Source organism: Buteo buteo, chromosome 19 (assembly GCF_964188355.1).
Source record: "Buteo buteo chromosome 19, bButBut1.hap1.1, whole genome shotgun sequence".
Taxonomy (NCBI): domain Eukaryota; kingdom Metazoa; phylum Chordata; class Aves; order Accipitriformes; family Accipitridae; genus Buteo; species Buteo buteo.
In genome coordinates this window covers 25,429,361-25,443,806 of record NC_134189.1, presented here as the reverse complement: position 1 = coordinate 25,443,806, position 14,446 = coordinate 25,429,361, and the positions used below count along the sequence as shown (strand labels likewise).

At 43.1% G+C, this 14,446-nt stretch overlaps 1 protein-coding gene and 1 long non-coding RNA gene across 11 annotated transcripts in view; one reads left to right on the top strand and one right to left on the bottom strand.

Moving 5' to 3' along the window:
• The first annotated feature begins 2,881 nt into the window (after positions 1 to 2,881).
• LOC142042152 (uncharacterized) lies at positions 2,882 to 6,247 on the top strand. Its single transcript, XR_012653635.1, has 3 exons — positions 2,882 to 2,932; positions 3,025 to 3,173; positions 6,134 to 6,247. It is a non-coding gene; the product is annotated as an uncharacterized LOC142042152 (long non-coding RNA).
• The window catches only part of DUSP16 (dual specificity phosphatase 16), a 69,294-nt gene continuing 57,963 nt past the window's right edge, over positions 3,116 to 14,446 (bottom strand). For all 10 annotated transcript variants that reach the window (XM_075051743.1, XM_075051751.1, XM_075051746.1 and 7 more), the window contains 3 exons: positions 11,845 to 12,004; positions 11,025 to 11,148; positions 3,116 to 7,384 (listed from right to left, as the gene is read on the bottom strand). In XM_075051743.1, the coding sequence (XP_074907844.1) occupies positions 6,208 to 7,384; positions 11,025 to 11,148; positions 11,845 to 12,004 (1,461 nt within the window). In that variant the 3' untranslated portion in view covers positions 3,116 to 6,207. The remainder of the gene's footprint in view (positions 7,385 to 11,024; positions 11,149 to 11,844; positions 12,005 to 14,446) is intronic.

Sequence of the window (14,446 nt, the reverse complement as noted above, 5' to 3'; positions counted from 1 at the left end):
GGCTCATCTCCTACAGATTCCTCACACATCACTGAATGGGTCGGTTTGCACTTCTAGCCAAAGTTCAGCCTCTTTTCAGCTGGTCTGTGGTACTTCTCTGAGGGTTGTTGGTTTGCTTTCAGCTGCCACAGTTAGGTTTTAATTTCTTCGTAACGTGAGCCTGAACGGGACAGCCTGATGCACAGCAAGGCGACACAGAAAGGAGAGTAACAACTCACCCCGTGGTCCCCAAAGCCGGGGTAGGTCTGGGTGTGCTCAGCAAACCTGCAGCATTACGCACCTCCTCAGGTGTGGGGGAGGAGAGGAGCATTCAAAGGGCAATCCTTAATGCCAGCTGCCTAAAATACCCAAAATAACCCTTTTTGTCTTTTAAAAAGCTTTTTATTTTAACAGATGGACAGCGAGCACTGACCTCATAGGGGAGCTGTGACGGTAATATGATGGCCTACTGTAGGACAGTAACGCATCCAGAAATAAATGAGGATGGCTGTAGATTTTGTCAAAACCTGACTCCTAGTTGGGTATGCAGATGGCTACTTTATACAGAGGTTTGAGAGAACGTCCCAGTGTAGCTTACAACTAGCACAAGGGCTTCCCAGCCCCAGTGTTGGGGAGCTAATTGTGGACAGGCATGAACAGCCCTGTAATCTGCAAAGCACCCGCTGACCACTGCGCGCACTTCCTTGCACGGAGGTGGCTTGAAAACATCCTGACGTGGAGCTGCTTCCAGCAGAAACAGGTTAGTCTAATAAACTTAGAAAATCAGTGGTAGAGAGGCAAGTAAGTGGATGTACCTGCAGCAGAACGCTGTTCTCCTGGCATTGGGGAAGCAAAGCAGTGATGGACTCTCACCTACTGCAGAGGTGCTGAACAAAGATGTAAATGTACAGGGTTTTGTTGGCTGGCTTGGTTGTTTGGGGTTTTTTTAAGTGATTTGATGCCCCAGCCTTATCACTGCCTGTAATACATCACACTTGGGTTTTGTACAGCATTGGCGCTTGCTGAGGGTCCCTGTAAAGAGCAGCTGAAATCCTTCCAGCAGGGCAGTTCCCCAAGTCTGTTTTACAGCATTTTGTGCTAGGAAAGCAGCCCCTTCCCAGAGGGGTGGGTATTGCAGGCTAGAAAAAGCTCCCTTTCCTCTTCTATTTATAGTGGCTGTCATTAATATTCTCAAAGTGCAGAACAGCCAAAGGCTCCACTGCAGAAACACTTCAGTTTGCTTCAGAGCAACTATTTGGGCCCAAGGGCCAACAAGTTCTCTGTAGGCATGGTTCAAAGGGAAAGGCCAGTTGCCAGGCTAAGCCGGTACATTACAAACCCTGTTCTTCTACCCAAATTCCCAGTTGTGGTTTTGTGTGTATAATGTAATAGTGGTATTGTGTTATAATGCTATGATGTCTAGAAGTACTAGAATTACTCTACTTTTATCTTGGAAACTTTAGAAACAAGTAACAGGCTAGCTAGTTTGGTCCCTGTTTAGTCAGGGTGTGGCTAATTAAAATGTCTAGGTAGGTGAGTTTGGCTGAACCTCAGTAATTTCAGATTTAACAAGCGGCAGTAACAGCCTTATTAGGACTGCAGTACTGTCCCCAGGAGAAGCACCAGGCCACTGTTCTGGGCTTTTGATACCACCACTTTCTGCTAGAAATCAATTTATAGCTTGTGCTGTGAGTCAGAGCGTAATGAGCAGCTAGCCAATGAACACATAGTACACGTAGCAGCTCATGTAATTACCACATTTTAATTCTCTTCCTTACCGCTCCCCCCAGTCCCCTTGAAAGTAGGGCTGCCTGATCATGCTGGGGGCAGGTTTGCCCTGTTTTCCTGTTTGTGTCACTCTAGGAATGTAACTGTGATGGTTACCTCAAGAGCCTAGTGACCTCGGGGACCTCTTCCCAGCAACGGCAGTCAATGAAATGAAAATGAAATGTTGATGACATGCATGAGACACATTTCAGTTGCCTCTTGGGTTTTGACTGGAGATGGAGTTAGACTGTCTCGTCACAGAGCTGTCTGCTGGCAGGGGCAAGAGCGGAGGGATAGAGGAACAAGAGCAAAGTCCTGCCAAGCAGGTAAAAGGACGAGTGGTGAAAGCTAAAGTACAGAACTTGAGGGAACAGAGCTAGTCTGATCTACTGGGAGCAGAAGTGGACTTTGGAGTAGGGTGAGGGAAGCTACAACAGGTAGATCTTGGAAGATTGTCAAGTCCACTTGTTTTGTAGGCTTAGCGAGCTGATGCCATTTAGGTCTAGTATTGTGCATGGTTCTTGTTTTACCATGCAATGGATACAAGCTTTCTATGTAAGAGCTGGTACGTCTTGTTTGTAGAAAGTCAGCACAGAAGGTCACGCTGGTTGTTACTTGTGCTCTGGCTGATTGTACGGCCTCTTCTAGAGAGGCCAAAGATTCTGCATTTCCCTTGCTGGGATGATGCTTTGAAAGTCTCTTTTTTTTTTTTTAAAAAAAAAAAAAAAAAGCTTCTATTACTGCACCTGAGTTGAAAATGCTGTTACAGAAACTTGTAGGCTTTGGCATCCAAAGAGATAACCAAAGCAGCTGTATTCTACTGCAGGATTGAATTTTAATATATGTTACGTTTGTATAACCTATTCTCTGAAGGAGCAATGAGGGGCATACTCCTCCCTCCCTCAGCAATCCAAAGTTGCTCTGAATGCTTCAGGACTGGCAGAATCAGTCAAAACAAGTATTTAAACAAGTAATTAAATTCTTCTTCAAGTAAGAAGTATGGGAGGCAAGAAAAAAGCATGGGGTTCATTCTAGGTAACAATCAATTTGAAATACTTGCTTCAGAAAGGCTAGCACAGCTGCCTTGGGAAAGGTTTACCCACAACAGTATCAGATGTTGTAAGGTGTTAACGCAGAGAATTCCCACTGTTGCTGTTGAAGGGAGCAGAAGAGGTGGGGTGAACAGGTAAGAGGCCTAAGCTGTTAGCGGTGCTGTAAAATCACCGCTGCTTGCGGCAAGTGATCCAGAGCTACCCCATTTGTGTCATTCACTAACAGGCACGCAGCCGCAGCGAAGGACACATACGATAAGGACGAGCCCCCTGCTAGTCCTGGGTGCTGGGGAGCAGGTCATACTGCAGGCGGGTAATGCACGCTCCATGGCCAGAGGCACGCAGGCTCCTTCCTCAGCCGGTCTATATAAACAGGTACCATTTCTGATTTTATTTCATCATAACATACAGGTAATGCTCATGACACAACAAGATGAGAAACTCACATCTCTCTGAACCATTTAAACAGCCTGCCATACACCAAAGAACATTATATTCATATTGAACATGTACACATTTCCCCCCTCACATCCTCCACTTTGCTTTCCAAACTTCTACAAATCATTTCCAGCATTGTTCAGGTACAGGATGCTAGTTCAGATAGGAGACAGGGCAGCACCCTGTGCAGGACATGGGGTTAAGGCTTCCTCCTACAGGAACCCGTCCCCTAAAAATACTGAGCCTACAGCTTTGATTCATTCAGAGACTATAGTGTATTGGAAATCATGAGGAGCCAGAAGGCCTGATTTCAGTTCCTCAGAAGGCGATTAATCAAACAAAACCCAAACAAACATATTTGTATGTATAGAGAGAAGGGGAGAACACATGTGTGTGAAGGAGCACAAAAGACAGGAAGATTCTTCTGGCTCTAGGGACTGATTTGTGTTAACCCCCATTAACTGATTTAAATCAAAGACATGGGCTTTTACTGAAATCTGGCTGAGAGGAGCACTGCTAAACCATTTACATAGCATGTATACACACTCAGTGTGTGTATATACCCGAAAATAGCTGTAATGTAATTGCTTTCACTTGATAGGTAAACAGAGACAAGTGGCAGTATGTTTAATGAATAGCCAAGACCTGACATGCTTTCCAGCGTGGTGTAAACCTATCCCTTGCCCGGACTACCCCTTCTTCCAGCATCTCATACACATGGCACGAACACAGCCTCTGGGTTCAGTTACTCCTGGTGCTGCCTCGCTGTGCCTTTTGCACTTTTGAGGATCAAGTTAATCAATGCTGTAGCTTTCAGTGCTATTTTTCAACAGTCCGCTGTAGGAAATTAAAGTCACATCCTAGCCACAAAACAAAACAATGACAAAAATCTTTTCCACTTTTCAATACAGTAAAACCTGAGATTTGAGTCACAAACAAGCTAAACTTACAGTAAAAAAACCAAACATAACCCAAGCTGCTGACTTGAATTAGGGCTTCAGTTTGCTGCTGACGAATTTTTTTTAAAGCTGTTGGCCAGGGGTAAGTATTTGTTACATGTGATTTACAATTTTCAGCTGCCTGCACTGAAACGGGACAAAACAATATAGTTCCCCACCTCTGCCGACACACGCATTCTCTTGTTCTGAGGGGTGCTGGGGAAGACCGAGATAACACGCGCGCAGCTCCCATGGGAGCAGGAGGGATGAAGCTTTACTCTACCTCTTGCGGCAATGCGCGCACATAAAATAATTTGAGCAGTGGCAGCCAAGGTACCGCACGAGTGGCGAGCTGGAGGGGAAGCAGCTGGTTCTCTGTCAAAAACAACACAAGAAGGGCTGTGCCCAATCTCTGTAAAACACTTGCGCTGGCAGCAGGGAAGTGACACCTCCCTGAGCTGGCGTGTTCCCCTGGGGCGGTGAGGGTGAGGATGTGGAACTGGCCAGCAGGAGCTCGGCTACAAGTGTCACAGCCAAATCACGCGTGGGCACGCTGGGAAACCACGACCCTACGCTGGGATGGAGAACGATGGCCAGTATCGAGTTCCTTAGGAGCTGCGAGTGTGGGAGGTGAGCAGGCTTCCCACTAAAGCTGTCTCTTCTCTAACCCCCCTTTCTGTCACTATGAGATGGGATGCTGGAGGTCCCCTTCTGTTTTCCTTGGACAGCCAGCCAGACTTCTCTTTCTCAGATGAAGTCAGCAAAACTATTGAGAAGCTTCTCTCTCCAAGTCAACGTGGTTTGGATGAGGATGTTGGGATGGAAAAAAACATCCACCTGAATTACCCCCAGCCCACACATGACTGGAATCATATATGATGAGCAGTTCCTTAATGGTACTGCTCAGTTAAGGACAAAAGCCCATCCCAACTCATTTTTAGCTTTAAAAAAAACAAAACAAAACAAAACAAGCCTCAAGAGCCACCTATTGAATTGTCAATTGGCATGAAAAGGATGGTGCAGTATTGTACCAGCCACTTCTCTTGCACGTAACCCTAAGTATTAACCACTCCATATAGCTTAGAAGCCAAAGCAGCTACCCCTCTCCCAGAAGCCAGCTTACTATCAAAAATACAAATACTGCTTATTTTATGTTTCAAAAGACTGGCAGAAACAGTCATAGATATGGTTCATTTGTCTTTTTTAAGAATTGCTGCTGAGCCAACTGAAACACTTGTGCGTAGACAGCTTTAAAAAAAAAAAATAATCAAATGTGGCTAGTCGTTACTTGTTCACATTGCTTATGAACTGACTACCAGCATCTGGCAGCCATAAAGCCCTAGTTTATTTTTTATATTTTTGAGGTACTGGGGTTTTTTTTTTTCTCTGAAGCAGCTCTCTAGCGAATCACCTAAAGCCTATCCATTAGAACAATAGTTACACCAGTATTTACATTTGTCTGAACTGTCTGTTCAGACCAGCCTTGCTGTAACCAGTCCCTACATCCTTTGGAATCGCTCCTGGTCTCCTTTCTTACAAGAAAAAGGTCTCCCTCCAGAGGTTGGCTCAGTGTCAGGGCTAAGGTGCACTGGTGAGGACATGGGGCATGAGGAGGGGAGAACAAAACTAGCTTTGATGGGTAGGAGCATGCTTCAGTGGAACCAGAGAAAGGGTTTGATACCAAGAGAGCTTCCTTTTTAAAAGCCACTGAAAGGATGTGCAATCCATTGCATATAATTGCTTCCTCTGTCAGGGAAAGATCTTTGAAATGTTCTGCCCTTCTCCAGGAAAGGGGAGGAGAAAAACCCAGCGGTACACTTGGTCTCCTCGGGCAGATGCTCACTTGTCATTTCTTTGCCATATTAATCTAGTCACTGTGTTCACACTTGAAGCCTTGCATTTCTTCCCTCCCTCCCCCCCCCCTTTTTTACAGGAAGTTTGTTCTTTTCAAATTCACAGGGACCTCTCAAACGCTGAGGGAGCAGCCTGGAGGGGGAAGCAACTCCGATACAGTCACACAAGCCTGCTGCCCCTCAAGACACTTCAATGATTTCCATGCTGCCTGAAAAGCTCGACTGACTGCCTACTTTCCCCAGTTCTTCTCTGGATCTGTTGTCCGACATGATGCTCTCCCCAAACTCCATCTGGCAGCTTCTGCGCTTAAACTGCTTTTCAAAAGAGCTTTCCTCATGCCAGCTCCGCCTGGAGTCACCTCGATCACCCTGCTTCGCCCTCCTGCGCACAGCACAGGCTTGGTCGCAGCCCGTGGGCAGCTGACTACAGCTGTAGGCAGAGTAAGCGGTGCTGTTCCCGTAGATGGCGGAGGCAGAGTAGAAATGCGAGGACTCGGCTGCAAAATACCAGCTGTTGGTAAGGGACGTAGCCGATGTCTGGGGAGCCAAGATGTCCGAGTGCCAGCCTTTGAGGCCCAGCCCAGCAGCCGACTTTGCCAAATGCTGCTGGCTGGTGGAGAGACCAAACAAGAAGTTCGTTCGGTAGTTGTCTTCCATGCTCCCGCTCCGGTGGAGGGGGTACAGGAGCGACCGCTGAGTAGTGGCACTGCTGCTGGCTCTCCCCAGGTGTTGCCGTTTGCTCTGGCTCTCCAGCTGCCAGGGGTTCTGGGGTTTCTTGGGAGGGTTTGCTTCCTCTTTGTCAGGGCTGGTTTCTGGGGTCTGCTCCGAGACCTCCTGGACAGGGGAGAACTGACACAACTTGCTGCTGCCCTCTAAAGCAGTCGCGTGTTTGTAGTATTCCAGGGTGTCTTCGGAGGAGGCAAAGCCCTGAACTGATGCAGTCACACAGTTGCTACTTGCTGAGTAGGATACAGATTTGATATCCAGAGAAAAGGAGCGCTTCAGCCGGTTGCTGTCTTCCACCTTATCTAGGGAGACGTGCAGTCCGTTTATGCCCTGTACCAGTGGGCCATCTTCCAGAGGGGACAAGTGCCCGCACGGTGCAGCGCCACAGTCTGTCGGCTTCTGTTCCACGATCTCGGAGGTAGCAGTAATGCAGAGCTGGTTAGCGGAGAGGCTGCTCTGCCCACCTTCTGGGACCAGCACGTGCTCGCTGCTTTTTTCCAAATGCAGAAGTTTCAGCTTACTGATATGTCCGGGCTGAGCACTCTGGTTCTTGATCTTTTTCTCAAAGTCTAAAAGCTGGCCCAGAAAGTTGAAGTTGGGAGAAATGGTTGGCCTTTTTTCTTTCACAAATCTGGAAAGAGGGGACAAACAAACCAAGAATTAATTTAAGGACCTGCTGCTCAGACCTGAGATAACACTAGAGCGATTGTTGTAATTGTAACAGCCTAATTTAACTTGTCAGGACTGAGGTTCAGTCATGAAACACGGATGGAAAAAAAAAATAAAAAGGCAGCTTTTAAAAAAGATAATGCTGGATGCTCTCAATTCTTTCTGTAGCTTACTTAAAGGTGGCTAAAAAAGGGAAAAGCAAGCTGCTTTTTTTTTTTTACCTCTTTATGATGTCCACAACAAGGTTTGAGTGAATCATTTTCCTTATTTTGCTTTACTAGTGGGATCTCTGCTACCTCAGTTTCTGACTGGAGTTAAGAGCTGCTCAGGTTCTGCATGAACAGCATCAGAGCTCTAGCCGAGAGACCCTGGACTCCCCTGCGCTGCAGAAAGCAGACCACCTTCCCCACCATTCAAAGGGATGAAATCCCATGTTTCACCTCTCTCATGCTGCTGTTACTGCAGTGAACGCTTCCTACCCTGTTTATCTTTGTCAGGCAAGACAAAGAGCTCTGATATATGCTGACCTTACACAGTAAATGTCAGTGATTTCTACCATATGCTGGTATTGACCACCGATACGATCATCAAAAAGAACAACAGAAAGGAGCAAATGCAGCATTAAAACAAAAATGGTCTCTCGGGCCCTGTAGGTGTTCAGCAGTAAAGGGCAACAGTATTACCAAATCACTACAAGAGTTAACCTATTTTTGGGTCCTGTAGGAAGCAGCCTGACTTGCAAACGTGTGCCAATCTAAGCGTGCACATACATACTCAGTTGAACATGAAGAAGGTGCAATGCATACTTAAAATGTTTTCCCAAACCAGGACTCTAAAGGTATGAAAAACTTAAGTATTGTAAGTCATGTCATATACTTCAAAGTTAAATACAAAAGCATACTTCCTACCTGTCTGATCTGCAATATAGCTAAGTACTCTCTACTTTTTACAGGCTGTAAAACAGAAAGCTGCCCAAATCCTTCCTCCTCTTGTTTTTTTGTTTTTTTTGTTGTTTTTTTTTTAAAAAAAAACATTCCTGGAACTATGATAAACCAGATGACAAGGGAATTAACAAGGGAAGAAACCTTGAAAAGCTAAATCTAGTACAAACACACATATAATGGATCACTGGGAAAATCAAATATTATGAAAAATAAAATCTCTCTGGGCATGTGTACAGAAGGTGACTGTGCAGTCATTAAAAACAGCATGAGAAAAACTCAAAGGTGTACTTGTGTGTATGTGTACACACTAGCACAAAAGCAGGCAAGCACATGAAAAATATAAAACAAAACTTGCATTTTTGTATTATGTTTTTTTTCAAGTTGCCAAACAATAAACAGTAGTAGGAATAGCTGAGCTGACATGATAACCTGGAATATCACGTTGCACAAACTGATAGTGGAAGCTTCCACCATGAAGTGTAGAAGACTGTCAAATGGAGAAAACTAGTAAGTCTCCTCTGGAGAGATTCTTTAGCTTGATCTCTTAGCATTTCATTTGAGGGCTTTTATTCCAGTGTGAGCAGCTCGTGCACAAGAATTCATACAGTCTTCATTCGTTTTTTTCCACTCAAAGCTAGTTGTACTTGTTATTTGGGTTAGTTACTGAAAGCAAGATCCTTATGGTAAACACTGCGATTTCTGGCCTGTGTTCTGCTAGCCTCTCCAAAACTCTCTTCCTTCCACTTTCTCCTCATCGCAGTCCTAAATTTAAAACTAGCTTTTTAAAAAATGAAAAGGGTACAAGAAAGTCTACTGGATCCCCCTGACAAGTGTTAAGGCTTTGCAAACTTTTTCATTTAAAACTGCACACTCTTTTTTTCCAATTGGAAAACATGCATAACATTTAGTTCTGATGTTTATTTCCCCTGTATATAGTCCATTATACAAAAGAAAAGATTAAAAACATTTATTTCCTCACATCTTTGACTTCAAGTAACAGTGTCACCTTTTTATTTCTGTAGTAGTGTCAGACAAACATTTTATCTAATGACTTCCATTAACTCAGAGAAAAGTATTTTTCTTTCAAGCTTTGCCAACAAGAGATCACAAACCAATAAGTGAAATGTGCTGCAGACGGGTCTCACTAAGCCATATCAAAGGAAATATAGCAAAATATAATCTAAATTTCACAGTAGTTGTTCAGTATCTACAGTGCAAAGAGAAAAAGAGCTAGGATGATTAATCCTTCACACTCAATTCACACTTCTGGTTAAGAAACGAACTAGAATTTAATGCAGAGATTTCATGGAAGAATTTAGCAGCAGCACTTTAGAAGTTCCCTGAAGCATGTGCATTTTAGAAGTGTTAAGTACTCTACAGCTCTAACCTCCAGACCACTACAGCCTGAGACCAGACAGGTTTTTTTAGTGACTCAAGCTCATACCTTGCACAGTATCCATCTACTTCCACTAATTCATCCGTATTGTCTATACCTGTATAACTGTGAGTTTTCAGCTACGCCTCCTAACCAAACCTGTTTCACCATACATGTTGAAATTACTGCACAACACCAAACTGTCAGCAGGCTCTAGTAAGAAACTGTGGAAAATTTCCAAAGGCAATGGGAGCTGGTTGTAGTTCAGGCACCTCTTACACGCAATTTTTTCACTGCATACATAATTATGTTCATCAGCTTAAAAGAAAATGCCCCAGGGAAATCATGCTCCACAATGGAATATCAAATGTTCATCCCTCCATCCTTATCGGTGTTTTAGAGACGGTGGTAGCAAACACACTAGTGATTTTGAAGGTGCTCCTCTCCACCTGACTCCAGCGCAATTGTTTAAATTGCCTCTGCACAACACGTGTTACAGCAACATGTCAGCTGTGCCAGTTACCCTATAAAGCCCATCAAAAAGAAAACCATTTTCTGTACAACACAACAAAGCACTTTGTTAAATGAAATACAGAAGTCATGGTAAACTGCAACCAAGCCACCTGGAGTGTAGTAAAGTGTTCACAATCCAAATACAGAAAAAATGGTATTTGAAAGGTTAAAAAGCAGGGGAGGGAAGAGGGTCTCCACAAAAATTCCCTAATGACACAAAGAGCTGATACTTCAAAATACTTTCTCCCAGAGTTTTTGGTTGACTTTAGTAGCAACAAAGAAGCTTTCTTAATTCCTAGACATTTCACCTGCAGGCAGTTCTTTGAGAGCATTACCAAATACCAAACTGCAGTCAACAGATGCAGCCTAGCATTTGTCATAAGCATGTCTCTTTAACCCTATCCATTCCATTCTCTCACTGACTTACAAGATACTGTTATAAGCGTGCTGTAGCTGTGTGTGTATATGTCTGTACATACACACACATTTAATAAGCAGTTTAATTTCTATGTATTTGCCTACTTGGAGCAAAGACCAACATCAGCATTTTGCAGGTGGGCAATTAATATTAGCTGTGTGATGTCTACACAACACCATTAATTTGGTTATGGAGGAAGCCTGCATTTAAAAGAAGAGTGTGCAGAGGCCAGGGAACTACCAGACAAAATAACATGTCAGCTTCTACCCTTGGTCATACAATCTTTTATCATTCACCTTAAAAACAAGCCAACAGGCACAAGAATTAGTATAAAGGGAAATTTTCTCCTTACCTGTAAGCTTCATCTAAGGACATATCCATTCTCTTCATGATATATGCAATAGCAATTGTGGCAGAGCGAGATATTCCAGCTAAACAGTGCACTAACACACGGCCATTTGATGCTTTTGCTTTTTCTACATAGCAAAGAAATTGGCAAGTGTCAAACTCGGCAGCATTATACCATGATGAAAAGTTTGCAAAGAAAGCAATTTTATTTAAAATTGTTCCAAACTTCCAAATTAACTGCTAATTGCAAATCTCATGGAAGCTTTAAACAAAAATCACTTATTTTCTCTAGCACTGTATAGCATTGAGTATAGAAAAAGCATGCAACTACACACAGGAAACATACTGCAGTTACAGCATACTGCTTTTTAATACGCACATAAACAACCCTATTTAGATGTCTGGGAAAGGTGATTGTTTCTAATTTTATGAGCAAGTAAAAAGCAAGCATTCATGATGGAACAATTTAGCCAGTTCAAATTTGGCTAGCTCACTTCTCAAAGCTAAAGACAGGATCCGTATGTCTAATTTTCTAATTCGCTCTCTGCAGACATGTATCAGGCATCTACTAGGTTGCCAGAAAGTAGAGTTGTGCTCTTAAAAAGTGTCTTTGTTCCATAAGTGCTGGAACATGCAGTGGCAGAATCTCCCTATGTTATTTTGCTTCTGTGTTTATAAAGTGATGGTGATCATGTATGTAGATCCTTAGGGTATTTTCATACCACCCAGAAAGCACTCGGGTCTTCTCCAGCCAAAACAGCAAGGCAGACACACAAAGGAATCCAGAAACTGTTTTAGAGAGAGCATTTAAATTTTCTTCTCACCTATAAAATCAACTGATTTATCCAACCAAGGCAAAATTTTCTCACAAAAGCTGTCGTTCACAGGCACTCTCAGGAAATGGGATTCTGGAATAAAATCAGGCTTTGGACAAGTATTGCTGGCGTTCAGTACGTAGCCAATATCATTCTGCTGCATCAGCTCCTAGGAAATAGAGAAAGATTAAGCCTAGAGAAGTCAAATGGTACCTTTGGCACATTACAAAGCTAAAAACCAAACTGAAATTCGTGTTGGAATTGCTCTAGCTGTATTAGGGGCATTCTTTTGTGAAAAAGACAACTCAGCTTTTAATTCTTCAACTTTTAATAAGATATCCAGTGTGTCCAACCAACACATGAACCGCAGAGCCCATAAAAACAAGGTTAACAAAGAACAGAAATAATGGTAGAATACCTTCTGCTACTATGAAGCATCACTTCCAAGAGATTTTTTGCTACTTTGGTTTAATTTCTCATTGTGCAAGCTGGCAACATAACCAAACATTTCCCACGTGTAGTTTGCTGACCTGAATATGTATTTTCCGGACCACATATCTAAGACTGAGGTTGCCCCATAACCGATATTGGTGAGAAATATGAAATGAAATGGATGTCTCCTGCAGTCACCTCTTCAAGTGTCCAGGACTTCCTTGTTTCTAAGGCAACATGCAAAATTCACTCAAAACCTTGAGGGAAAGAGCTGAGTAAGAGCTGACTGAAGACCTTGAATTAGACCATTTTCACATAGCATTAACTGCAGTTTTATAGTTCTGCTTTGTGGTTTATGATTTAGTTGTTCATATTTCAGTTTTCAGTCTTTAGTTCTCTTGCATGTCAAAGATTGTCACAGGAACAAGCAAAGAGACTCAACCTATAAGTCAACTGGGCTTTTTAAATAAGTAAATTTTCATGATTGCAAATAAAAAAAAAAAAAAAAAAAAAAAAAAGACTTTTCTGCACCTTGCCATACTCTTTGTATTTAGAGTTCTGCAAAGTAGTATCTGAGGCAGTAGGTACCTTAGTGCCAGAACATGTGACACAAGTACTAGAAACCTAGAGATGGCTCTACCAAACCCATCCAGTCTCCTGCAAGTAAGCATCTTGACACAGCCAAGCAATTAAGCAGGCTGGAGTAATACTGATCAAACAACTTTTCTGGTTCAGATATGATTTGGCAGTAAGTGACATGCAATACTATGCTTGGACAGTAGTTACACTGAATACAAACATTGGGGAGCTTTTGGCCAGATTTCTATGGAAACTAATGTCTGAAACTAAACTGAAACGTAAAAAAGGCCAACAAAAATCTGGTTTTAATCCTTTTGCTTTTATACCAATTATATAAAAAAGAAAAGTTATGTCAATCCATGGGAGCAGTAGCAAGAATGAATTCTTACACTGCAGATTTCAACTGGAGATCTACCAGTATGAAAATACAGTCATGAAGCCAAATGGTCGCTTCTTCCCCATGTGTATTTTTTCTGCAAGCAAAAAGATGCTTTAGTGAGGAGAAACAGGGTTATGGCTATTTAGCCAGAACTCTTGTCTTATTATTTAGACTGCTCTGGTTTGAACAAGTGATGTTGAGTACACAGGTACACCACACGTATGTTACAGTGTGTATGTAGAAGGGATGAACACACACATATATATGCATGCATAAATTAAATGTTCAGTGAGAACAAAGGACTGCAGGGGAGAATGGAATCTACATCAGTCATTTGCAGAGGCAAATGCATAAAGTCCAGCCAGTAATGGTTGTAAACAGGGAATTTACATGAATTTCTGCTAGCAAGCTGAGTTTTGTTGCCTGGAGCAAAACGAGCAGCTTCTCCAAACTTTGGATGAAAGTCCCTCATATCAGCACATTCAGAGGTGCCTGAAGGTGTAGGCACCTTAACCTGATGAACATACATTATATTGTAAACATACCCATCCAAGGGGAACAGGAGATAACCAATTACTCCCAAAGCAAATCATCAGAAATATAATTTGCAGCAATAGTGGGGAAAAAAAAAAAAAAAAAAAAAAAAAAAGGCTTGATGTGTCAAAATAAGTTCTCAGCCTTACTGCTTCTTGCCCTGCAAGTCTCCTACATCACACTCCCAGTAAAGCTCAGCTTCTCATCAATGACAGCAAATTCCAATGTCACCGATTTCCCCCTCTCCCTTCCTTCCCGTCTCCCCAACTCAACCAGCAAGCTTCCCTTCAGCCCTGCGTGCCTTTCATAGCCGACTCCGTCGCACCTTCCTTTACTATATTTAGCTCTCATACACCAACAGACCTACCAGTTTAAAAGCAGGAGCGCTGTAAGGAAGTAGGGGAATATTTGGAGTCATCCAGAGAGGGAAGGTATTGGGAATGGGGTTCTTGGCACAGGGGACTAGCTACCACTAAACCTGTGGTATCTTCCGTGTGCAAGCGAGACCCCCGATTCCAGCATCTCTGCCTTGCTGTCCTGGCCTACACAGCTTCCCCCTTCCAGGTTCCCGAGCTCTTCAGCATCAACTTCCATAAAATAAATATCTGCTTTAGATCACTACATTGAAATACTGCCCCCAAACCAGCTCACCTACTATTGTAACTGCTTAAAGGGGAGTGAAGAAAA